Source organism: Alosa alosa, chromosome 2, assembly GCF_017589495.1.
Source record: "Alosa alosa isolate M-15738 ecotype Scorff River chromosome 2, AALO_Geno_1.1, whole genome shotgun sequence".
Classification (NCBI taxonomy): Eukaryota; Metazoa; Chordata; class Actinopteri; order Clupeiformes; family Clupeidae; genus Alosa; species Alosa alosa.
Genome location: NC_063190.1, coordinates 8,484,044 through 8,512,043, shown reverse-complemented (window position 1 = coordinate 8,512,043; position 28,000 = coordinate 8,484,044). Strand labels below are relative to the sequence as shown.

At 42.5% G+C, this 28,000-nt stretch overlaps 1 protein-coding gene across 2 annotated transcripts; it reads right to left on the bottom strand.

The window, feature by feature from the left end:
* Positions 1–7: 7 nt before the first annotated feature.
* On the bottom strand, positions 8–27,969 carry apbb3 (amyloid beta (A4) precursor protein-binding, family B, member 3). 2 transcript variants are annotated; one of them, XM_048228678.1, is made up of 16 exons: positions 27,952–27,969; positions 27,604–27,650; positions 24,278–24,559; positions 23,255–23,952; positions 14,167–14,354; positions 13,915–13,982; positions 11,796–11,847; positions 10,810–10,956; positions 10,315–10,442; positions 9,643–9,648; positions 7,137–7,251; positions 6,821–6,908; positions 2,878–2,961; positions 1,165–1,280; positions 799–978; positions 8–243 (listed from the first exon to the last, which is right to left on the bottom strand). In XM_048228678.1, the coding sequence occupies exons 4-16, from the start codon at positions 23,301–23,303 to the stop codon at positions 19–21; spliced, it is 1,446 nt and encodes a 481-aa protein (XP_048084635.1). In that variant the 5' UTR covers positions 23,304–23,952; positions 24,278–24,559; positions 27,604–27,650; positions 27,952–27,969; the 3' UTR covers positions 8–18. The 2 variants fall into 2 exon arrangements, with proteins under 2 accessions (XP_048084635.1, XP_048084642.1); XM_048228685.1 differs by lacking the exons at positions 9,643–9,648; positions 27,952–27,969 and having other exon boundaries at positions 27,604–27,808.
* Positions 27,970–28,000: the final 31 nt, after the last annotated feature.

The window sequence follows — 28,000 nt, the reverse complement described above, 5'->3', positions numbered from 1 at the left end:
CCCACCCCACCCCAGGTGCTATGGTGTGGGCATCACCGGCTGTTTGTTTCGAAACGTCTCAAAGAAGGCCAGCATTCCCTTTTTGACGCCAGAGGAGGCCATCTTTGGAGGCGAGTGTCCTTGGCAGCGCGGTGGGAAGGTGGAGCCGTCCATGGAGTTGGCGCGTTTGACCTTGGAGCCCGCGCGCCACATCTTCGACCTTGGAGGAGGAGTCTGAGCCACCAAGCACTTTTGGTATTGCACCTGCACAGTGTACACACAAATAAACACACACACACACACACACACACACACACACACACACACACACAGTTACAGCATGTCTCTGATTTTCAGCCACAACACTCTCTGCTTGGTCTGCCACTATGGTCAGTGTAATGTTCAAACCTGCTCAGTGCAAGTGTATTCAGAAATCACTTGATGAGTAGGCCTACAATGTGTCCTTGTCTTCCATACATGGATTAAACCTTGTCCTAGATTAAGATTTTTTTTTCACTGAAGATTTTCACTGAAGTCTTTTAGTCATGGACTAGGCTTAATCCATGTATGGGAAACCGACCCAGTGTGTTTTCCAAGACTACACTAAGCTATTTTATAGTTTGTTAACTAAAATTAGACATTAGGTTAAATATGGCATTCGAAGTGGCATTATCGAGCCAACCACAGTGATGCCAGTGTTAAACTGAGTAGCCTGACGTTTCCAACATCTGTGAAGAGAATATTAGATTCAGAGGTCGACGATGCTGCAGTGCCCTCTAAACGCTACGGGGAGCGAAGGCGACCCCTGACTCAGCATACCATACAGGCTGCCTGCACCGCCTCGGAGATGTAGCCGGCGTCGGGTTCACACCAGAACACATGGCACTCAAAGCGCTGCGTCCCGGCGTCCACGATTATGGCGAAGGTGTGCATGTCGTGACCCACGCCCAGGAAGGTGAGGTACCTCACCTGAGACTCCCAGAAAGGCTCGTCTCCATCCTGAGACAGAGAACATAGAACAGAAATCTAGAACATAACAGAACGTAAACCGTTAAATGTAACGGAAAACAATGTTAATGTCCTTGTATATGAAAGCATGTTTGTATCCAAAGCAGCACAAGGACAATTTCTGGTGCACATGGACTGTGTCCTTCAACTGCAGTGTAAAGTAGGTCCTGGCCTCACCTCTCCTTTCCACAAGGACATCATGGTGTCTGACACATGGATCACAATGGGCTCCCACTCGTCTCGGTCTCTGGAGTGCAGGATGCTCTCTATGGCCCGGTTTAAAACCTCCATACCTTGTGAATACGTGAATACACACACACACACACACACACACACACACACACACACACACACACACACACACACATCAAATAATGTTCACACTAACCACATTCTAATACACCTCTACAGGAATTTGGGTAACAGTACTTAAGTACCCAGTATCATAATTTTAAACACATTCTTAGAGTTACGAGTCTTCATAATGCCTCATAATGGTTGCCACAAGTCTATATAATTATTCACACATCGTTATGACTGAATTCATTCAGAATCTCACATATCTGAATGTATCAGAATGTTTCTTTAACCTCCTTATAATGACAGCATCTTTGCCTTATGTTAGATGCTTACTTTATTCGACAAATGTTTTTTTATATTCTTAATAGAAGTTAATTTATGCCCGTTACTATAATGCATTATGTATACTTTATGAACATTTATAATTATGTTTATAATGTTTCATGAATACTGCAGTTTTGTACAGTGTTACCGGAATGGGAATGCATACTTGTAAAAAAGGGGAAAAGTAGAATGACACAAATAAATTGCCTCCAGCCACACACCTCAAGCAACAGCAAACTGCATTCTGTTCCCCTTTTGTGCCTCTGTTACTTCTGCATTGAGTTGAAGGTTAAATGTCTGAACTCAGTGTTCCTTCTCTGAGACACAATGATGGATGTATCCGTTTAGCGTCTGGAGAGGGATCCACTGATGTTTTTAAAGAAATATCAGGCAAAAGGGCAATGCCATGCTGACCCTGACGGACTGAGAATGACAGAATATGTCCAGGGCTTTCCTACTGAGGATTAGGCCTCACAGCCCTCTGCTGCCACACGCGCTGTTAGACATCTTCAGTTAGTCAACACAAACATTTCACTCCCCAGATGTTTGTCATAATGATTGGTAGAAACAAGATGGCTGCACGTTCAATGCAAGTTTCTTTCATACCATTTTGTTTTATAATTGGAGCAAGGCTAATGTAAATCTCTTTTTCTAAATAAAAAAAAAAAGTTGTACTACTGTATGTACTGTGTTGGCATAGTGTTTGTCATAGTGGTTGGTAGAAACAAGATAGCTGCACATGCTTGAAATACTTTATATTTAAATATTTAAATGTATTTCAGTCTTGATTATCTTATGGAGACAGAGCGCCAAATACTGTAATGAGACTGATTAGACCCTTGTAACTTTGCAAATATAGTAATTAGTGATGATAATTGCATAATTATTTGTGACCTCAGATTGGGGTGTGCTATGATCATTGATTTATCTAGGGTTCCTCTCAACTCAGCAGGAAGAACGCTGGGCCATTTGATCTATTTCCAATCAGTAGCTCTGCAAAGATCACACACTATTTCTGTTTGATCTCTTCCATCAAAATGAGACAATGCAATACAATCACAAAAAGGAACAAAGGTCAAACTGTCCGCACAGCAAAAAGGACTGTCCACCCAAGTATATTTGCATCTAACTCACATTACTTTCAGGTTCTATGCAAGCGTGACTGTGCATAGCTGTTCACGAAACGTGCAACACAAGCTGTAACCTGAGCTATAACCCCGAGGTCACGAACAAAGTAGCATTAGGCTGTTTGCCAAAGTGACTCACCCATTGCCCTGGACACGGGCAGGTTGCCAATGTACTCCACTTCGAACTTCTGCACCCTTTGCCTCACCGCATCCAGGAAGTCCACTAAGACACACAGAACAGGGCCATGATTCACTTCCAACGTAGTGATAAGATGGCGTGTAAGACTGTGTTGGATTCCACTAATCTAACTCCTCTAGTTTCTTTTGGACATAGTGCTTGTACAAAGTGCACATGTGAAAAGAAACTGCATTAAACTAAATGGAAGACAGTGAGTGAATAAAAAAAAAGATGTATCAATTTTACTGTGTTTTTTTTCCTTTTGCCTGTTTACCATGTTGGTAAATCTTGACTGTAGCCTACTTCGGTGCTCATTGTTTCCGTAAAATAAACTGAACGGTTGAATTGTGGACAATCTAACCGATCTAAAGATGTATAGCATGTCCAAATTGAGAGAAATTGAAACACTGCCCTCTAACTTTTGTGTACATGATCTAAACAGCATAGAACTAGCTCAAGCGAGTGATCTGGTGGGCTTTATGGGGTAAAAACTTCGATGACCGGGCTTCCATAGCTGCCAACTCTCACGCATTGGCCGTGAGACACACGCATGTGATTAGTTTCACACACTCACACGCCACACCCACGATTTCTCACGCTGAAGTGTCAACCCGGTCGGTCAGATGCCTGAAAAATTAGTTTAGCCTATAGGTCTACCTGTTGAGCCACGGTTATGCTTTCAGAGACGGTGAGAGGGTTCAAGAGCACCCCCTGTCTGTGGAATTTTCCAAATTTTCTCTCATTTGCGATGCTACTTCAAAAGCCATCCCAGGCGCATTCGCCCGGCTTCAGGTAGGCCTATGCTTTGAGTATTTTTCACGCTGAAGTGTCAACGTGGTAGGTCAAATACCTGGCAGATGAGGTTCAACTAAACTAAACCTATACATGATATCACACATCATGTGAACGAGCGGAATCTAAGCTTTCCAATGATATTAGCGCCAAGTTGCTGTGATAAATGGTTTGAGAAAATTATCATTGAACCGGCGTGCAATTTAGGCTAATCATATTTGCATTTTGCACACAGTGCACACCCATTACTCTCGGTTGTAATATCTCACTAACCCTTCACACAACATGTGGCAAACCTAATATCACAATAAACAGCAAACCCGTGCACCGAATACACGAGGATATAAAGCATGCCTCTGTTTTTGAAATTGCAAACACATTTCTACATAGCCTCATTGGGGCTTAAATTATAATGTATTCTAATGTAAACTATTTGTCAGTAGGCCTACATACATTTTTGTAAATTGCTCAGTAGATTATCCCACTATCATGGTTCTTATATTGTCAGGTTCCAGCCAATCCCACTTACACAGATAAATGAATATATTTATATTGCCATGCTTTCTAGTGACATTAATGCAAAAAAATATAAAGAAAATCAAATAAGGAGACACAAATATTGATATAAAGCCTGACATAAGCCATATGCAAACATTCACATCATGCAGATATGGGTACATCCTGAAAAAGGAATAGCCTGTAGGCTATGGCCATTACAATGACCAATATATTATCTTAAATGAACTAGCTGAAAAACACAGGTGACCACTTCTGCATAATTTCATGGAGTGCTGAACATTTCTGAACTGTGAAATGGACCATATGTTTTGTGGTTTTGAACTTATTGCAATATCACCATAACTATTCCACCTGTGTATGCATGGTTATAATTCTGAAGTGCAAAATAGCTTAGGCTACAGCACAAATATTTCCATAAAAAATAAGCAAGTCTGACCTCTGAATTTGTTTTTTAAAAGTGCACCAGATTGATGCATTTAAAAGTTAAAATATACAAACATTTCTTAAATTCTTACAAAACACCCACCCACTTTTTAAAATTGTTAGTTTGACCCCCCCCACTATTGCGTCGCGAGAAATACCAGTGCTGTTTGTACGCCAAATAAATAATAACCTATAGGTTTATGTAAAACTCCCCATTAACAGCATCACGTCACTAACCACAGCTAGACTGCACAATGGTAGGCCTTCAAAAGCATGACATTTTCGCTTTAGTTTGATATTTAATTTATCTGCTTTCATGCGTTCATTGAACGTCCGCAGTGCTGTAATGGAAACCTTATTGCGTAGCCAAGTAGCCTATATATTGAGTTATTTTTAAATTATGCATGATTTACTTTTTTTATTAATTTCGTAGGCTGGCTTTATTTTGTTATATAGAAGTATCTAAATAACCTGGTAAAATGTACCAGAATTCAGGAAATTGCATTTAGTCCAAAAAAAAATTTCTGTCCCACCCCCAAGAATGCCTCCCAAGCATGAGACTAGGGTCATATGTTAATTGCATAGGTTTATAGGTTTAGTCAGATATTTTTTTTTTTTTTTTTTTTTTTTTCTTTTTTCTCATGCCCAAATTTCACTCAATGAGTCCCTGGGGGACACTGAAAGACCGGGTACACTAGGCTTTAAAACTTGGTGGGCATGTAACCCCACATGGATAGCATGGAACCATCAAATTTCCGTTTTGATCTGTAACCCCCGCTGACTGGACCCCTGGAAAGGAGGGTAGGGCAGACACAGTTTTCTGTGAATATCTCGAAAACCGTAGGGTTTAGGAGGACCATTTTTTTGTATGTTGATCTCAAGGGGCCATGTCAACCCATTCCATAACCACTCATTTCATGTATAGCCACCTAGTTAAACACAAAAAAGCAAAATGAGGTGTTGTAATTGAAGGTATCTGTGACCTGTGAACATAGTCAAAACTGCACGAAATTGGAAGTGTATGATTATTATGACACCTTCTGTATGCACGCCAAGTTTTGTGGAATTCCGTTCATGGGGGCCACACAATAAATTAATTTATGTTACTATACACCAACTGGCCTGTAGGTGGCGGAGACAGTTTTCTGTGAATATCTCGAGAACTGTAGGGCCTAGGAGGTCCATCTTTTTATGTATGTTGGTCTTAAGGGGCATGTCAACCCATCCCATTACCACTTATTTCATGTATAGCCACCTAGTTAAAAATTAAAAAGCAAAAAATTAGGTGTTTTCATCACAATATCTCTGGCTGACAAGGTCAAAACTGCACAAAATTAAAACTGCACAAAAACCAACAAGGATTTGTGGACACTCATGGGGACCGGGTAAAAAATTTATGTGGGCATGTACCCCACATGGATAGCATGGAACCGTCATTTTCGTTTTGATAGCATGGAACCCCTATTTTCGTTTGGACTGGACCCCAGCTGGCTGGGGTGGAAAAGGGGTAGGGCAGACACAGTTCTCTGTGAATATCTTGAGAACTGGGGCCTAGGATGACCATTTTTTCCTCACAGATGTTTGCCTCCAGGGGTCATGTTAACCCCTTTCATGTGCACACATGTGCACAAACAGATACACACACACACACACACATACATTCACAGTAATCATACGTATGACACATACTCACACAGTAGATATATGTCCGCTTGCATGCACAGGCACATACGCAGGCACAAACACAAGCACGCACGCACACACACACACACACACACACACACACACACACACTCACACACACACACACACACACACACACATAACATAAACATAACACAAACAATCAAGAATTTCTCAGAATTATAAACAGGCAAGATGGAGGTGGGGTTGTATAAAATGAATTTTACATGTGAAATCTATGAACTAATCATGTTTTGGTACTTGTTGTCTAGCAGATACCAGTGAGAATTGAGTGTGGATAATGCCATTTAGTGAGACAGTTAGAACCATATAGGCCTTTCAGCGTGATTTATTTTTGTGGAAAAAATGTGCTGGACTGGGCGGCGGTCATATTTTGTACCGCTCTGCGGTACATCTAGTTTTTACACAGACTGTGTCATAGTTTCAGTGTCCTTCATGGTTGTTAATTGTGTGCTGCTCGGTCTACCTTGTCTGGGCAGGTCCTCTGGAGAGATGCTCTCCATTGTTAGAGACCTTGCCATGGATGGGTGCATGGCTGCTTTCTCTGACATGATCTGGCAACACACAGAGACAGAAATGCTTACAAACACACAACTTCTTACACTACATCTCTACAAACACTACTGTACATCTCTAAAAGAACACCCCAACTTTTTGGGGAGTTTTATGGTCAGGGTTAGGGTTTAGATCTGCAGAACAATGAATTACATCCTGATTAGCAAGTAGAGAAGACTCTGCGAAGCCTGAGAGAGCTGCGTGAGTTTGCAGGGGTTCGTGGTCACCTTTGAGCACATTTCGTGCAGCGCGGTGGCAATGGTCTTGGCTGGAGCATTGCAGCGGAACACATGGCACTTCAGCATGCAGGTGTCCTTATCATTTGCTACGAAGGCAAAGTCCCTGCAGGGGAGCAGAATCCAACAGCCAGTATGAAACAAAACATGGGGAAAGGGAAGACACTGGTTATGGTAAGAAAGAGAGAGAGAGAGAAAAAGACCATTGTGGACTTTGCTTGGAATGTGGGCACTGTTCTTTGCCATGAGTGTTGATGTGGCGACAGCGACACCAACACAATGAATGGGAAAATGACAACAGCATAAAACATAAAACTGTAGTCATGACGATGTACAGCATGTTTACTTCTTTCTGTCTGATGGCTCTCATCAGTCAGAAGTTTTGAAGCCACACAAAGAAGTGATGTGTCCGCACATCCGCACATCTTTTCATTACTGACATGGTGTATTATTAACTTTTCTCATCCTGTCATATCAGGCACAGACGGACGGACGGACAGACAGGAAAACAGTGTCTGGTGCCATCATCCTTTTGAAATAGTGAAATATCCTTTTGAAAGTCGTTACCAGGATCTGATGGTCATTTTCAAAGCCTTAGCATGCAGGGCTGACAGATGCAAAGCAGTAGAGAGCAGATTACTGCTCAATCATGTGGGACATTAGCGCTTTGGCCTCTTGGCATTCTGTGACAAAGACACTGGCATTGGAGAGGCACAGACACATCTCCATTTTCACCCAACTGTGACTGTTTTCATGTCCAATTTCCCTGAAAAGAACCCTCCTGGGCCACCCGCGGCCATGGCCTTCCTCCTGAGGTCAGACATGAGATCTTATGCAGGCAGACAGTCAGAAGGAAGGGGAAGTGGGAGGGAGGAAGCGGGGGGCAGGGGGAGGAGCTGGCGGGATGCAATGCATTGTCTCTAAGTTGAGATTGGCCTGAGGAGAAGTGGCACCAGAATCTCTCTGAACCAGAGATTCCTCACAGCTCCAGAGCTAGCACTCACAACACTACAGCACGCCAGAGACGTATGAAACGCATGTATGTCCAGGAGCAGCAACTGCCTGGTTATAATGCATTTATATCAGTAATAATAATTTATCAGTTGCATATAATTTCCTATTAACCGTGTCTTTTGGCATGCATTACAGTTCAATAGTCAGTCTTTAACATAAAACACAGATAACTCATACAGTCTAGTCTTATGTATCGTACAAGCAGAATCCATTGCTTCGTTTTTGTATTGCTGAGATGGAACTATTTATCATGAGTAAATTCTATTGTCTGTCTTGTATACATTCCAACACACAGAGTTGCCTTCTCTTTATATAGGTCAGGGCTCCAGTCACTATGCGTGTGATGATATCCCTAAAATGCCTCCTAGCTTTTGCAGCCTTTAAATTATTTAGTGACAAATGTGGGAGTCAAAAGGAATTGTGGATGAGTTTATCTTGAAGAGACTCAGGCTTGGGGACGCTCGAGGGAACTTGAGGGAAAACACCCAGTAAGTGAATGCCAACAGAGAGTTAAATCGCTGTGTTTCAGCCACTCTTTTTCATGTTCAGCTTCAATCGTTCTCCTCTGTGTTAGTCAACAGTGGGTGTGAAAAACGGCCGAGAGGTGGTGTTTTGGTGTGGGTGTATGTCTGTCATAAATCCAGTATGTTCTGTCTAAACTTTCCGAGTTCAAATAATTGAATGGATCATGACTGTTTGTGTAAAAAGGAACATTTTTGGTTCTATGTCTGTCTTCTAGGAATGAATAATGAGTCACTTTAGAAAAGGAGTTGACCCTGTCATTTTGGCTGTTGAGATTTTTCTGATTCATTACATATTCAAACAAAACTAGAAGGATACAATAAACCAGGTCTCTTGTTCCTAACTGAGAGTTAACTTGATTTTAATTCACAGTTCAGTGAGTTGAAGTGAACTGAGTATGTTCATCTGTTGATACTATAGTATCTCTTAAGGGATGATGAACACACCACATCAGAAATGACTGCTGGAACTACAGGGTGTGGAATTTCAATGAGATAATATTCAATTCATTGCAACCAACTGGTGGTGACACTGAAAAACAGTCAATCTAAATAAGTCTAGAAAGAGCTACAGTATGTTGGCAACATGGACATAAACATTCAGAGGAATGTTCTGGATTCTGTGTGCGTTGCAAAGAAAAGTGTCACCCCCATCACCAGACATGCATGGAAAATAGAAGGAAGAGAGCATACTACATCTCAAATAGGTACTTGTAAGGTCTTGCTTAACATAGCAAATGTACAAAGTCTATTGAATGAGAGGAAAGCAGGTTCACCAGAAGCAATGGAAAAAGACATACAGCATCTACAGAGACTAACCCCGCAGTACACAATGATCATTTATGAGCAGACAGTCAATGCTAAGGACCATGATATGGTTGCAAGCTGGCAAACCCATGAATGATATTGGCACCAAAATAATACTCCGATTTTTGTTTTCATAAAAAGGAAAAAGGGATTACCTGTCTCTGTATTCATGAGTTGCAGTTAAAAAAAAGGAAGAAAGTCATCTGTTAAAAACGCCTGATAGAGAGTTACTGATATGCAGCTTTGCTTTTGGTGTTGGTGCTGGACAACAGAGTGTCTGCAGCACAACACACTCTTATGCACATCACTATCAGACACAGTTTCAGCCTGATCTCATTCAATGATGTGTCCACAGCCTGCTAGGCAGCCTGTATTCTGATATTGCATTACCACGGACAGTGACATTGGATGAGGAGCTGACTCCCCCCACCACCACCACCCCACTCCACCCTTGTCCCAGAAGATTTCCCTAGAGTACCTGTGAATAGCTGCCCTTAGACTCACATTCAGCAAGCGCTAAAATGTACACGTCCAATCACTCAGACCGTGGCCTTCAATGCTTGTCTCGCCCAAGGCTGTGTGCCTACCATAAATAACAAACTTTGGACGGTCAAGGTCTCATTCAGCGGACTAAATGGTTTTTATGTTTCCCTGAGTTATGGCCAGTGTGGTGTAACTTGCCAGAAAGGTTTTTTTTTTTTTTTTTTTTTTTCTAGAATTCTGATAGAGTTAAGGTTGTCAAAAAAGAAACAGAAAAAATACTGTCAAAGAGCTTTTTTTAAAAAAAAAATAGAGAGAGAGAGACAGAGTGGAGCAGAGTGGCTCACCTGCCGTTGTTGCATCCCACTCCCCACACACGGATGTTGATGATGGGCTGACAGTGGATCAGACTGTGGTCCACTGGGTCCATCAGGCTCAGGGTGTCTTTCTTCAGAACCATCATCATATCCTGGCCCTTTCAGGACACACAGGAGAGTGAGACTGGATGCGCTCCAATTCTGTGTTCTAAATCGGCCACAGATGGGGTCATTCCCTCAATGAATTAGCTATAAAATACTATGTTCTCCACAAATGTGGAATATTACCTGGGGCTTACAGAAATAGGTTTAGAATTCAAAGGGGAAAAAGGACAGGAACTGATAAGACGGCCAGCTCAATTTCTCCCACTCAAAAAAATGTTCTTTTTATTAAAAACTGTATTCCATGACCTCTATTCCCACAGACAGTGTCATTGTTTGCATAAATGCTGCTAGTGAAACCCTATCAGACATCAGCTCAGTTGCCCCTTGCGATGCGACACGGCCTGCCTGTGTTCAGCTCACCTCCCCCCAGGCCCCGACCGCGTCGCGGCCCTCCACCTTGCTGTGGGAAAGCTGCTGGATGCAGTTGTTCACGGCCAGACTGCTCTTGCCCGGGGTCAGCTCTTCCTCCGGGATCTCCACCCAGCCCAGCGATCGGACGGCAAAGCACTGCACACAGATGCCAAGGGGGAACACAGAGAGGTTAGTCAGGAACTGACCCCATATAAGTATAAGAAAGTACTGTATAAGTATATATACTCTTTTGATCCTGTGAGGGAAATTGGGTCTCTACATTTATCCCAATCCATGAATTAGTAAAACAGAAACAGCACACAGTGAGGTGAAGCACACACTAACCCGGAGCAGTGAGCTGCCTGCTACAGCAATGCAAACCACATCAAGACCTTGATTCCTACACACCACAAGTTGTGGCAAAAGGAGGAATGAGGGCAACAGGCCTCGGCACCCATCGAGCCCATCCTGTTTAGCCCAAAAAACCAGGACAGGTGTGCTTTTACCTCATTAGCCACAGGTAGTGACCTCAGTGCTTTGTAACCTAAACTATCCAGAGGTTAGTGTGACGAGAGGGGACCCTGAGGACCCAGAATGGTGGACCGAGCACTCAGGAAGTTCCGGAACTTCTAAAGCGATGACATTTTGGGTGAGGCTTCGGTCCACAGAGAAATGGATGTAGAATGAACTGGAGCAAGGTCTGGGGGGCTGGTGTTGTCATTTCATGCTTTTCAGTCTGTCAGCAGTGGAACATGGATCCTCTTTCACACAGTCAGTGGAATGTCTGAATGAGGTCGCTTTGTTTAGAGGGCACACTGCCCAAAAGGACCTCTCAACATAACTACTGAAGATGATGACTGCGATTTAATCACTCAATCATATATTTGAAACATGATCATTATTCAGAGAAAGGAGGGTTGCAGAAAAAGAAGCATATTTTGTGCTCAAAGATAATGTTAAGATTTGAGATTGCTTTCATATTTAAACATCCTTACCTTAGAGTCAGGATCCATGTTGGCATAGAAGTATTCCTCCTGCCAGGACTCCCTAGGGCACAAAGAAAGGTGATTAATCCTCTGTGAATCTAATCATAGAAATTACAAAATATACATTTGATAAGGTATGATTGTTGTGTGTGTGTGTGTGTGTGTGTGTGTGTGTGTTTGTGTGTGTGTGTGTGTGTCTGTCTGTCTGTCTGTCTGTATGTCATGTATTATTCTGTACCAGGGACACAAAGTAGCCAGTACCTCAGCCAAATATTCTGAGACTGCTACTGATATCGCTGATATCCCTGGTACAAAATGATCATTACAATGTAGTCTCGGGAACAGCTGTTACAGCTGATACAGCTGTTTAGGAACATCCAAAAAAAGCATCCCAAAATCAGAGCACCCCAAACAGAAGAAAGAGAACAAAAACAACAGACATTTTCCGCCCTCCTCTAATCCACTAACTGACTCATCTCCCATTGCTCTCCGCTTGCTCCTCTGTACTGTTCAATGATGCAAAATACAGAACGGGAGATGGCAGTGGTTAGTGTTCTGTCCAGACTCCACCATGACAAAGACATTCACTTGGGATCTCTTACCTTTTCCTTTGAGTCAAAGTTCAATCCATTTCCTCTCAACTATGTATTCTCATATTCCCACCCCAGAAAAATGAGTTAGAATTGTTTTTCAGTAAACACACACACACACACACACACACACACACACACACACACACTCTCTCTCTCTTTCTCTCTTTCTCTCTCTTATTTGTAGTTAGTATTGTGATGGTAATTGCCCTCTGATCAGGTCAGAAAACCTACATGCAAGGAATCTTACAAGCAGGAGGTACTACGTCTCTCCTTGGTGCCAGCAGAAAACACCTTGGCTAAGGCATTTCAGCCTCCTCCACTCCAGCACTCCCTGGAGGATTAATAAACTGAAATGGTCTCAATTAATCTTGCTTCCTATGGAGGCGCCTCCTATGGGTCACATCGGACGTGACATGGTAAAGAGTCCTGTGGGTGAGACTAAGTGAGTCTGGAGCTCAGCCAGGGCATTGTGGCCCTGTTTAGAAACTGTCCTTCCTTCGCTTCAGCATCTCTCTCTCTCTCTCTCTCTCTCTCTCTCTCTCTCTCTCTCTTCTGCCCCTGCTCAATTGCCATCTAGTGGAGACAGTATCTGCTCAGGCAGAAAAACAGACAGTTGGACATTCATCTCCCGGGGGAAAGGAAATGTGCTTTCGTCCAGTAAATTAAGCCATCAAGGATACTCAAATGAGGAAAAGAGATCTGCCTAGTTTGCAATTTCACTCTTTAACTGAGCCTGTGTTGCAGCCAGATTGTGATGTGCAAATTATTAGGGCAATGAGCAGTGCCGCCGCTATTACCACACACATCACTTCCTACATCAAGCCAACAAATAGGAGTAGCTTTACTGCAAACTGCTTTTCACTCTTCTTAGAGAATGTTTGCAATGTCAAAATGCACCAACAGCATATTACATAAGGATGATACTTCTCTCTCAATCTCCATTATGCAGCAGATGTAACTTGACCAATATGCTACTCCATTTAATTGGGAACGCATCTGAGCACGCACAAGAGGGAGAATGAGAGTGGCAGGTTTCAGCTGGCTTGTCACTGTTGATAATTGATATCTCTTTTTTAATATAAGAAGCTTTTAAAATGAAATCATGAAGGCAACAATGATGAGGAATAGAGGAATTTGCGGAGTTATCCGGTTCCCACTACTGACCATTTCTAAACTGTGAGAGGGCACTTTGACATAGGCTGCACCTACTGTGATTTGGAAAATGGACAAGAATATGAAGAGTGGTCTTTGCCTTTGTGTAATGGAACTGGTGAATCTTGAAGTCTTCAATAATTAGTTTCCCTTAAACTAAGCATTTACCTGAAGCACATATGCCGATTGAAACACAGTTCTGCGTTGAGCACCTAAATGGCCAACAGCGGCCCTGGCAATGAGTAATATAGTGTGGGACTATTATTCATCAATTATTACAAGGCAGCATGATGCCACAATGTTCATCAGTTATTACAAGGCAACATGATGCCACAATGTATAGTGTGTAGTAAACTGTGGTGGGGGGAAGGGGTATAGCTGACCTGTCATTGCTGGGGCCTCCAGGGTTCTGCCTGGATGAAGACTCATTTTGTTCGACAGCACCGATACTCTGGAGAGCAAAAGATGGACACAGAAGAGATGACCATCTGTCACACTGGCATGCCTAGCTAGGGTTAGTCTGTATAATCCAATCAAGAAAAGAGCAATTATAAAAGCAGCCTATAATCTATATTGCAAAAACAGCATGTAAATCCATTGTCCTCTGGCACAGTGGAATGCTTAGAGGTGTTTACCTTGAGATTGCTGGCAGTGATACCGTTGATGGTGTTCTGTTCATCCTCGGCGCTGTATGACGGATGTTGCCACTGCGTGGTGCCAGTGGGCACGTGCCAGTAGTAGGTGCCCGTACTGTCCCGTATGGTGCGCCATCCTGGAGGTAGGTTGGAGTCCAACTCCAAATTCTGGTCTGCCCAGATATTATCTGTCCAAAACACAGCAGATTGTGACTAAGTCACCTGGGCCAAGTGTGTATGTAATCAGGTTGCTCTCTCTCTCACTCTCTCTCTCTTGCCACCTCAGAGAGTTGCGTTATTATTATGACCGCCGCGCAGCGAAGCTTAGTCAAATTTTATTTATTTATTTATTTTTTCGCATGTCCAAATTTCTGTCAAGGATTCCCGGGACACTGAAAGACCGGGGTAGACGAAACTTGGTAAGCATGTAACCCCATATGGATAGCATGGAACCATCGTTTTTCGTTTTGATCTGTAGCCCCCCGAAAGGAGGGTAGGGCAGACACAGTTTTCTGTGAATATCTTGAGAACCGTAGGGCCTAGGATGACCAATTTTTTTGTATGTTGATCTCAAGGGGCCATGTCAACCCATTCCATAACCACTCATTTCATGTATAGCGCCACCTAGTTAAACACAAAAAAGTAAAAATTAGGTGTTGTAATCGCAGGTATCTGTGACCTAACATAGTCAAAACTGCTATGGAAATTGGAAGTGTAGGATCATTATGACACCCTTTGAATGCACGCCAAGTTTAGGTGGAATTCCGTTCATGGGGGCCACACAATAAATTAATTTATGTTACTATACACCAACTGGCCTGTAGGTGGCCGGAGACAGTTTTCTGTGAATATCTCGAGAACCGTGAGGGCCTAGGAGGTCCACCTTTTTTTTGTATGTTGGTCTTAAGGGGCATGTCAACCCATCCCATTACCACTTATTTCATGTATAGCGCCACCTAGTAAAAAATTAAAAAAGCAAAAATTAGGTGTTTTCATCACAATATCTCTGGCTGACATGGTCAAAACTGCACGAAATTGAAAGTGTAGGATCATTATGACACCCTCCGAATGCATGCCAAGTTTTGTGAACTTTTCGTTCATGGGGGCCTTACAATAAAATCATTTATGTGTACATTTAGTGACCATACACCAACAACAAGGATTCCCGGGACACTGAAAGACCGGGTACACCTAAACTTGGTGGGCATGTAACCCCACATGGATAGCATGGAACCATCGTTTTTCGTTTTGATCTGTAGCCCCCCGCTGTACTGGACCCGAAAAGTAGGGTAGGGCAGACACAGTTTTCTGTGAATATCTTGAGAACCGTAGGGCCTAGGATGACCAATTTTTCTGTATGTTTGCCTCCAGCATACATTCACAGTAATCATACGTATGACACATACTCACACAGTAGACATATGCACGCATGCATGCACATGCACATGCACAAACACACATATGCAGGCAAACACACAAGCACGACACACACACACACACACACACACACACACACACACACATAAACATAAACGTGTACACGCACACATGCACACAATTCACGAATTTCTCAGAATAACAGGCAAGATGGGGGGTGGGGTTGTATAAAATTAATTTTACATGTGAAATCTATGAACTAATCATGTTTTGGTACTTGTTGTCTAGCAGATACCAGTGAGAATTGAGTGTGGATAATGCAATTTAGTGAGACAGTTAGAATCATATAGGCCTTTCAGCGTGATTTATTTTTGTGGAAAAAATGTGCTGGACTGGGCGGCGGTCATATTTTGTACCGCTCTGCGGTACATCTAGTTTCATTAATTGTCAGTAAGTCTTGCAACAAGTGTTTGGCACTGGGACCACAAACACACCATTTCCTCTACTGCTTTTTCAACATTCCAGAGGCATCACACACACACACACACACACTTTTCCTTTTTTTGTGAGTTTGAGGGGAATCTATGGCACTGAGCTGACCTTGTTTTGCCTCCAAATGCTGTACACGTGACTAACCCAGCAGATGAAATATGATCCTCCATTCACATGTGTGTCAGACTGATATCAGGTCAAAATGCTGTGCGGGCGGCTCTGTGGCATTAGAGTGGGATTGGGCTGCCGCGTGCCAAGCTCCAGCGCCTCGACGCCAGGCATGGTCAGTCAGTATCCAATGGATGTAAACCTGAGCTACATTTGTTCTTGGTCAAGGAAGTCCTAGTGGTCTCATTCCAAAAATAATAGTTTTCTCTGCCTGAAGGCAAGCAACGAAAGAGGTCACATTAGTTCATTTAATATGCTTATTTGTGTGTGTGTGTGTGTGTCTGTGTGTGTTCATACGCATGCAAGTTAGAGCAAAAATAAGAGAAGGTGTGTGGAGAGGAGAGGAGAGGGGGGTGTGCACAAGACAGAAGTGGGTCAGTAGTGACATGAGTGAGGCTCAGCACAAGTGAGAGAAAGAGAGAAAGAGAGAGAGAGAGGAGAGAGAGAGAAGGAGAGAGAGAGATGCCTCCAGTCCCAGCAGCAGGACATTGTACTCATGTACCATCCGCCTAAATGTGAGGGCACAGAGGGGGAAACACGCTTGGTGGGGGAAGGTGAGAGAGAGAATGAGAGAGAGGAGTGTAAGAGTATCCAGGACAGGACAGAAAGGGGGGGTTACATTTGTGATTTATGAGTGCGCATTAGCACTCTACTTAAACCCCTGAACAATCTGTTTGAAACACTCTATTGACCTCACAAACAGGAATGGAAGCTAAAAATATCATATATATATATGGTGTATTTATAAAAGTTAAAAATGCTTCTCAACTTCTCTCCATCCCCTACTCCTGCAACTTCTCGTAAACCACAGTCTTACATGCTCTGCCTTTGGTTGCTCGATGATTGTTGCAACTCAACATTTCTGCTTATGTATGTCAAATTCAGTTTGGTACATAAACATATGTGCACCAGTGTGTGTGTGTGTGTGTGTGTGTGTGAGTGTCTGTACAAACTTATGTGCATTGCCAGTTTGCTTGTGTGTGTGCTTGTGTGTGTGTGTGTGTGTGTGTGTGTGTGTGTGTGCACATGCATGTGTGCTTGTGCATGTGTGTGGCATACATCTTGTACAGATTGTGGTAGTGAGGCAGCATGTCAAATCTCGCTAACCTTTACTTCACAAGATACTAGCACAAAATAGTATACTGACTTTTGTTCTGATTGTCTGCTGGCAACCATTTTGTTGAGTGAGCAAAATTAACAAATGCGACCAAGAGTAAACATACCAAACTTCAAAATTGTAGCTTAAAGGAATGATCCGGAGTAAAAACAACCTAGGGTCTAGGCTATTTATGGAATTTAATAAGGTATTTACGTTTGGGAGCAAAAATATGTTAATTGGAGTAGTTTTGAGCTAGACTGTTTTTTGCATTAACAACAAAATGACTTCACTTCAAGTTGTCTTCAGGCCGCTGCCATCTTGAGTTGTCAATGACTTGTACGTACCTTACCTCAAGCTGGTTTATAACTGACTTCATAAACAGGTTATTATAACCTCTCTACACTTACAATGTTTACTTTATAATAGATTTGTCAGTAGGGATCCTCTCCACACCACCAACGAAGTGTAATGCTATTCTGAGCCTTGTCAGTGGTTGAAAAATAGAGATTTGTTTTAACGTGGTGCAATGCCCCTTGCACTACAAGCTATAAGCTCTATCAGTCATTTTGTTGTTAATGCAAAAACGGTCTAGCTCAAAACTACTACAATTAACATATATTTGCTCCCTAAAGTTTGAACTTGTTATCATCCACAAATAGACTTTAGGATTTTACTCCGGATCATTCCTTTAACCAGTTTTTGAGATACAGAACGTTTATTGCAGCTCTGGTCAGGACTTCAAGTGCCTCCAGCTGTTTTTATAGTGGCCCAGGGCAGAACAAGCGTCGATTCCTTTCCAGCCTAGTGGGCTACATGGCCACTAAGTTTCACGTGCTCGGGTGTTTCGGTATCCCGGGAATTGTCGACCAACAACAATTGGAAAAAAAAAAAAATAAATAAAATATATATATATATATATATATATATATATACTGTATATATATATACCTACATGACCACGCTGTGCTGGTGCTAGTGGCGGTCATAATAATGTTAGAAATGTGAGTGCTGACATACTCATGAAAATGGATGGGTCAGCTGGCAAGTCCTTTGAAGCGCAGGCTAATGCATCAGCCTGTGCAAGTAAGCTGCACACATGTAGAGAGAGAGCGAGAGCTTGCAGGGATCAATGCCGCGTCTGACCGTGAGTTTCATATTCAACCCAGTTGCCCATGGGAGGCGATGACTCTGGCAGATTACACAGTGCTGTCCTGCACATGTTGTTGATTGATTGAACTGTGAGTCAGAGAGTTCAGTCATGAATAAAAATGAATCGCTCTTCAAGGACAGGGCTGCTGTCCAGGGGGCTCTTCTGTGACCATTTTCACCCTACTGATGCACATCACAGAGAGTTTGATTAAAAGAGGAGGGATTTACATTTTCATTTGGTTGACTGCAAATATTTCTGGCTTTTCCCTTATTGAGTTGAACCAAAGTCCTTTTAGGCAAGTCCCTCCACTCGGCGGTCATATTGCAACGCTTTTTGGGCACTCATAGGGCATCCTATTCAACAGAAATGCGCGTGCGCAAGGCTTCACGACACCAATTATGCTCCAGCGGCGAGTTCACAACACATGATTGGCACAATGTCTTCACAACACATCATATGATTGGCTCAATGTATTCACATCACACCACATGATTGGCTCAGTGTATTCACATGTCAACGTTTTGCCGAGGAAGGGGTGGGATATGTGTAGACAACGGCCATATTGGCGTTACAAACTAGCCCCATGCATTTCTATGGAGGAATTTTTGAGTGCTGTGTCTCCTCATTAGAAAGTCTCTGGTTGAACTGAGCTACAATTGCCTCCGTTGTTCACCTCTTGTCATTTCTTTGGGTTAAAAAGTCTGAATTCTGAAGGAAAATGAGCGCAATTTTGCCATAAATTATAAATATAACATCGATCTACAGTAAATTTGGTAATAACAATTAGATCTCACTGTAAGTGTTTCACGTCTCACATTACTCATAATAGTAGATCCTGTCTGTCTGCCGCCCTGCTGGTCTCTATGCCCTTGCAAATGCTTGCAGTGGCTTTTTTGACCCAGCTGTAGATGTCTCATTTTTGCTTTAATTCATCTATTTTAGCTCAGATAGGAAATATTTCTGCTTTGTAAAGGATTTGATCTGGCAGGAGCATGTGGAATATCACAGCAGAAGTACCCCCTCGGTGAAATCAAGTCATAGCTCATAGGATTCAAAACTGCATATCAGGACAGCATGCTCACTGCTCTCTAAACACAACAACCTCTTTTAAAACTGTTACAGTGCTTCAATCTAACTTGTAGAATCGCATGGTTGAGTTGACAGTGTGCTGTAGTGAAGTGATATCGCTTTCTGTGTCAGTATTCGGGTCAATGGTATTTACAAACTTAACCTTTACAAAATGACAAAGAATTGCTAAATCATTAATAGACAAACAATCCTAACTGAGAGACTAAATCCTGTAATTTTGGACTTTTAGTCAATTTTAGGAGACTATTAATTAGATTTTAGTAAGACTACAGATTTTTTAGTATAACAAGGTTAAGCCTTGCAAATGTAATCCTTACCCCTGAATTGCACTAAAAACTACGAAACAACCAGATAATGCTGTAAATGAAACAATTCAGGAATTTCGTCATAAATCATGTGCTGACTCTACTTCATATACTGTGTTATACACCTCCAAAGTTTCTTGAGTATTTCCAGGGATATTATGATGAATGTATGAATGTAATTCTGAGGCCTGTGTTTTATAGTGTGTGAATGGATGATTAAAAATAAGTCTTTAAGTGTTTTCAGGAGGATCAGGTAGCTGCCCTTCAAGAGGCTCTTAATGACTACTCCTAATCTCCCCACTTTCTATCAGGAAAAACTAAAAGCCATTAATCATAACACTCTGAGACATTCCCCAGAGCTAATTCTAAACACACACACACACACACACATGCACACACGCACAGAAACTCACTCAGACAGGATCTCTCTCTCCCCTGGATCATCAATCACAGCCATGTCCAACCAATGCGGCGGTTGAAGAGTTAACAGGCCTGTAACAATCACACCACACCACTGAGACGCGGTGAGTATTTCAGGCCGCCTTGCTGCGCCGCTGCCGGTAAAACGTGGTGTGACAGAGAGCAGATGGGGAGCCATCTGGCCAGACAGGACCATCTATTCACTTTACACAGGACAGGCAGACCAATAGGGACGCTACTGGTGGCAGCACACAGCACCTAAAGACAGATTATCTCCATAACCATCAAATAATGCTCACAGGCTCACACATTAAGCTGAAAGTTAACCTGGAAATAGTGATAAATAGTGATAAGTACTGCATAATGGCATATTTTTAAACATAATCATTGTTCATTGTATTTCGAACCTTAAAACCTTCATAGATTATTACAGTTTTTTACTATCGCTGAACATGTAATCAATCACAGCAGCTTTCAAAATACTAACAGTTGATGTCATCAATGAAGCCACATTCATTCTCATGTGTCAGTTCTACTAGAACCTGCACGTGATAGACTATAATATAAAATCAATAATTTTTGTAAAATTCTGTTCTGTTCTGACTCTTTTGAGTAGTATGCCTTTTCCATTTAGAGCACTATGCGTGTATGCGTATATGTTCTAGGAGATATGCTGCCACTGTGTGTTTTTCATGGTCTCTCGCTCTGTAAAAGAGCCTTGGTCAGAGGTAAGTAAGGAGCACAGACAACAGCGAGTGTAACAGTGGTGGAGACTGGAGGGGTTGTTTGTGAATTATTGATGAACCCTACAGGGAGCCTGCAATACTGTATGTAGCCAGTCCCTATGGCAACGTCAGCCTACCAGCGGGGAGCTTGGATATCTGAGTCATATGTGTGTGTGTGTGTGTGTGTGTGTGTGTGTGTGTGTGTGTGTGTGTGTGTGTGTGTGTCAAGCAGTTGTCTCATCCAGCGTCACCATCTCCTCTCTCGACTAGACTCTGTCCATGCAATTGCTGATGTGTACCACAGGCTGTGCTCCTTATTGCATTGATTTTGCCAATCTCCTGCAACATTCCGCTCCGTCTACGCTCTAGAGCAGGGCTGTGGAGAGGGGAAGAGCAAAAAGGTCTGCTGACGGATGACAGAGACTGCCACTTTATCCAGTCATTTGTCCCAGTCTCTCTCTCTCTCTCTCTGATTGTGCTCATTATCTAACAGCTCTCAAGAAGCCAATCGTGGGCCTAACAGCTCCCTTTAGAGAGTTAGGAACCAGGTTGCTTTTGAGGTGAGGTGGCTGTCCTGATAATCCCAATCATCGTTTTTCTAAAGCCTTTGTTGTAGAGCTCATGAAATAAAAGGCAAAGCAGGAGTGGGAAAGCAAGTGCACCAGTGCAAGCCAAGGTCAACACAGCCCTATAGAGTGTTGAGGACACACAGAGAGGAAAACCAAGAGACTCAAATGTATGAAGATTGAAGAACATGTGAGAGGGCTAAGTACAGTACAAGGAAAACAAGAATATGTTGTTGTTGATGTTGTTGTTATTGTGTTTGTGTGCGCACGTGTCTATCCATATATATTTGAGGGAGACAGGGACAGAGAGACAGAACAGAAGAGAGAGAGAGAGAGAGAGAGAGAGGTTGTGAGTGTGTGTGAGTTTTGGCAACATCTGGAGGAGGGTAATCCTAGTGGTGCATGCTGTCTGTAGAGGGTCAGATGGTCTGCTGGACCTCGTCAGGGGGATTAGAGACCAGGGGGATCATAAAACCAATCTGGAGCCTGGCTCCAATCAGCCATCACGGAAGATCCAAAACTCAGCAACCGTTATTCAGAGCTCCCAAGATTCTTTTTTTTTTAAGGTACAGTGCAATAGCAAAACATGAGTTGCGTGGTCCAACATGCCTTTCCAAATCTAATGTGCGTGTGTGTTTTTGTTCTGTTTTGCCTTTGTCCATTTAATCCTGCACCTGTGGTCAGCATGTACATGTAATCAGTGAATATCCAGTTCTATCCAGTTACACAATTACCAAGTCCACCGCTCATTTGGAACCATCTGCACATGTGCTTCTCTCATTTGCTGTAACTACCTCATTACACTGTGTTGATGTGATCTTTTTTCCACTGGTGTGGACGCCAACGGCCACCAACTTTCTCTCTCTCTCTCTTTTTTTCTCTCTCTCTGTTTCATTGTCCCAAATATGTACTTGTTTTTGCAAAGCAGTTGTGGTATATGACAATAAATCTGAATTCACAGTATATCCCACATACATGTCAACTGATCAGGTGCAGAAAATCAGGTGCAGTATGTGATGGTTAGTGTGTGTGTGTGGGGGGGGGGGAGAGAAAGCTATTTTAGGAGTGGTGACGTAGAAAGGTAGAAAGGCAGATGTAACCCCAGGGAAGGTATCTTCAGAAATTCACAATAAAATTGACACTTTCAAGTTTGTCAGACACAGTACAAATAATCATCAACAAGGAAATAGCTGCCAAAAATGTGAAATAAGAAATAATATGTTCTGTTAAGTTATTACGTTTCACCAACATGCAACAGTTACCAAGACGAATGGTATTCGAATAATACCCGGTCTCACCAATACAATCTACCATCTGTGTGTCCATGTATAAATGCACTGGAATAGGGAAGTTAATAATGTACAAACCAGTAGAAATATTTTGTTTTCAAACAAAGAAAGGCACCTTATATAGGAATAATTAATCTAACATCATCTAAAGCAGCCAGTGAACTTTCTTTTTTCCCAGCCACAACCATCTCCTGAAAGAGAAGTTAGGAAGCCCCCAATCTCTACATGACACAGCACCTGTAGTCTGCGTTATATAGTACAGCAAAAAACTGTCTGTGACCTCGGACCGGTACAGAGAACTCGACTGTTTCTCCCCTTTATACATGCCTGGGGTAACAAGTATGGGTGCATAGGTAGAGGTCTGGTCAAACAGAATGTGTGTGTGTGTGTGTGTGCTTGCGTACTTACCATCATAATTGACTATGATGATCGCGAGCATATAATCCTTCCCCAGCATAGTGAGCAGTGTTCCGTCTTGGCCCCCCTGGGTTAGCTGTGACACATTCCAGTCCAAGATTTCCAGATGCCACCAAGACCAACAACGAGCTCTGCACACCCGTAACAACTGCACACAGTGCCAAGAAGCCAGGGACTCTCTCACATGCCAAGAGGATTAAAATCTACTATCCTCTGTCCCTCCTCCCTCTTTCTCTCTCTCTCTCTCACATACACACACACTCTCTTGTTTTTTTTCTATCTCCTTTTCTCTCCAAGTTCTTCCCTCTGAGCGCTACAACTGATTCAATAACAACATTCAAAACAACCCTATCCCTTTCCTTTGTCTGGATGCTCTTTTTGTTTTCTCTGTTTTCTCTCCCTCTCTTTCTCTCTCTTTCTCTCTTTTTCCCTTTATTTAGCTCAGCCTGTGCGGATGTAGATGCTGGACGTGAGGATGCGATGCCGCCTCTCTTCACCCCTGCGTTGGGATTGCATTCGGTCAGACCTGCAGCCCCCAACCCCACCCAATACCCTCTCCTCCTCCAAGGAGCCGCATTAAGGATGGCTGAGCGTGGATATGAAGAGCCTCTGTGTAGAACAAGAGGAAAAGGGACACAATGAAGCACCTGAGCGTGATCATAATCACGGCATTGCTGTCCGAGATAAAACTGTTGATAAAACACAAACAAAAAGGAAATTACTCTTTTATGATTACATGATCTTGTACAGATGTTTGAAAAAGTGATGAATCAAGAATAGATATTGTATATATATATATTGTGCAGGACAGGAGTGCAAGTTAATTTTTAACTTTAACAAGCAGACAATTAATTTAAAAATGAAATGATTATGAATGAATAACTATTAATAAAAAGCAGAAATACTGAGGTGTCTTTTTATTTCCTTGGAAAAAAAAAGCCATTTCTTCTTTTAATTGGTCAGTCTCTCAAAATCATGCAATACCACTCTCATCAGTGGGAGTATATTACTCACAGAGCTGACATTGGGACGAAGTTGACATTTAAATGACTTTTTGTCTCAGTGAAAGCCAGTCCACCTTAACAGAGAGCCACAACCTGACGTCTTCCAGCAGCCGTCATCGTCCAGCCTCCGTGTGCATCATCCTTTGCTCAACTACATCATTGCGTTGCCATGGCAACCACAGTCCAGTTCCTGTGTGTGTCTGGCTGCATCAGACTGCCTGGGATGAGGTGCACTGTGGTTCATGCAGGAGCTGTATATGCACTGAGAGCTGAGACACCTTCAGCAGAGCAGCTAAACAAGACACAGACAACAACAGACTGTTCTTATTGTCTGAGATTAAATGCTACTGCATGTGGTTGATGATAATGTAAAGGCTGATTGAAACAGGAAAATATGTCTGTCAAAATAAATGTACACATTTACACATACAGTATAGTAGTAGATATGTGTGTGTTTTTATGCATGTTTGTGTGTGTGTTTGTATGCATGCTTGTGTGTGTGTGTGTGTGTGTTTGTGTGGCTCATCATCATAGAACTAGGTAATGTCCAAATGAAGCTAAAAACCCAATAACACCAAAAACACTAACACCAATTTCATGCTTCACTGGTTTGTGAATATGAGATGACACACAGATAAATTCCCTCAGTTGTTCAACACAGAATAGTGCGTTCTTAGAAACCATTACATCACAGGTGAAGTAGCAGCCAGCTAACTTGGCAAGTGAGGGTAGGAGGAACAGAGACAATTTATTGTTTCATGATTGGAAAAACATACAATTAACACACATGCACGCACACACGTACACACGCACACGCATGCACGCACATACACAAACACACGCACGCACGTACAGTACACACACACACACACACACACTCAGGCAGTTGTTTGACAAGAGTCCCTACCCTTGTTATCTCTGAGCAGCACTGTGTCCATGTTTGCCTGATATGAGTAGCCTATCAGTGTTTGTCATGTGCCCTTTTTGCTTCATGGCCCAAACTCAAAGGCAAATGAGGATATTGAGTAGGGAAATGCAAACAATTGTTGCTAGCTGCCTAGTGGACTACCCCTGTAAAGTAGGCTACATAGTCCATTCTCATTGCCCTACTTCTTCTACTTTTTCAAATAGGCCTATCTAATACATCCTTATTTTAGGCTTATAATTGTTAAACTGAAATGACAAACTACGACATCAACATCTATAATCACATTCATTAGCTCAATATATACCTCTATTGTGTTAGCCTATGTGGGCTGTTTTTTGGCCCGTCTTGCGTATATCTGGGAGCATTTTAAAGGTAGCCTACACTATGCAGGTTGAGGTATTTTTGTATTGGTATATTTATATTTTACTCTGCTGTTGTAAATAGCAAATTTCTTGTGACTTGTAGTCTACCCAGTAGGCCTACACAATGAAAATGCTTTTGTTTTGGTGGAGGATTAACAACAGGCAAAAAGTAAACTATCTCTCCAAAGAGCTATATTTACTGACTAATGTTTAATTTTCTACTAGTAACGTTTCACGATTCTCGCAAGATTTGTCGGACCGCCGTTCTTTAAGTTGGATGACTGCTTTTCTCGGTAGCGACTCACTATGTGTATAGTGAACGATTTGCCTATTACAAGTTTGTTTACCATCAAATTGGCTTCGTAAATGTCATATTAAGGTAAGAATCTTGCATAGTGTACCTTTAACGAGTGTTCAGCATGTTGTCCCTTGAATGTAGCCTACTGTAACCGAGGTCTTGATTCGTCCGCCGCTCACGACCCTCGAACCCGCACACCTGAACACACACCGGGTGTGAGCACTATGCAACAATTTTAGCAAAAAAACACTTTCTGGGTCGTTTGGTGGGTGCTTTGTCTCCCCCTATCACTTTCCCCCCTATCACTTCTGTTCCCGGTCCGAGGAAATCCGGACGTGACTCAGCGGAAGTACCCAATCGTGCCTCGAAAATGTAGTCAGATTGTAGTTTCTAAGAAGACTGCAAAACGGACGCCGAGGACTTCTTTAAGGTTAGGGGTGTGAGGATTTACACAGGCAACTAGCATGCTAGCTCAGTTCGCCTCCGTTACACTCACCTCCCTAAATCCTCACTCCCATCCGGGTCACGGCACCACTGTAACCAAGGTCGTGATTCGTCCGCCGCTCACGGCCTTCGAACCCGCACCCCTCAACACATACACCGGCATGGGAGTCGAACGCTCTAACCACTGAGCTAAAAGCCCAGGCTTCCAACTCAGCGGTTAGAAGCGTTCTTAAGGTTAGGGGTGTGAGGATTTACACAGGCAACTAGCATGCTAGCTCAGTTCGCCTCCGTTACACTACCCCTTAAAGATGAACTGAAACGGACAGAATTTAAGTTGATAACATGTTGGTTATTAATGTTGAAAAATCTAATCTAATAAAAGCACAACATATATCACATTTCCCTCCACGCACTGAACTTTACGTTTGTTGTTATCAAGCGCAGCGATGTTCGATTACGTCACTGTATGGTAACATAACCTATTGACTTTATATAGAGAACACTATTCTTCTCTGTTGAAGCCCGAAGTATGCATCACACAGATATCACATGTACACCACGTGGAAGATCTCAATGCCAGCTTTTAAATGGTGCTAGCCATGAGTTGCTGTGATTCGCTGAGTTTGTGAGAAAATTACCAAGACATAATCACGCCACATTCTTCATATAGCTCTGTCTTGAGTGCCTTCATCTGTACACCCATTAGTCTCGGAGGAATTTCTCACGAACACAATGTAAAACCGTATATCAAAATAAACAGTAGACCTACCGATCACAAAGGTGTGAAGCCAGGGCTGCCAACTTTTCAAAAAGCCTTGGAGTGACATTTGGTGCGTAGGCTAGGCTACATAGGACATTTTTGTTTGGCTTATTCAGCATTATTACCATACAGCAAAAAAAAGCAAACAAAAAAACATCAGTGGTTTTCAGGTGTAGCCTAGGGACCAGAGTCCCAGAGTTAAATTAACATTGGTATCAAAGGGATCTACTATAGAACCTCGGCCTGAACCTGCGTTCATCTGATGCTGTGTCGTCCTGGGTGTTTTGTAAGAATTTAAGAAATGTTTGTATATTTTAACTTTTAAATGCATCAATTTAAGCTCTTTCAAAATAAATTCAGAGGTCAGACTTATTATTATCAGACTTACTTATTACTTTGCTTATTTTTATGGAAATATTTGTGCTGTAGCCTAAACTATTTTGTACTTCAGAATTATAACCATGCACACACAGGTGGATTATGGTGATATTGCAAGTTCAAAACCACAACATATGCATTCCAAGTAGCAGTCAACTTAGCGTACCATGCCAATGACATCACAGATCATTGAAGCTCAAGATGGCTGCGCCCCTGTAATAACAGATCACCGTTTTTTCTCCCTTGTAACTATTTCAGCAGTTTTAAGTATCCTACCATTAATAGAATTGAAAACACATGGAGTAGTGCAAGGCAGCCATTGTGGGTCTAAAAGTCCAGGATGTTATGTAGCTAAGGGTGGAGGGGGGAGAGGGGGGAGAGAGTTCAGGATCCTAACAGCCTGGTGTATGAAGCTGTTGGTGAGTCTGGTGGTGCGGGAGCGCAGGCTTCTGTACCTCTTCCCAGAGGGCAGTAGATCAAACAAATTGTGAGCGGGGTGACTTGCATCACTCACAATTGTGGTCGCCTTGCGGGTGAGGTGGGAGGTGTAAATGTCCTTCAGG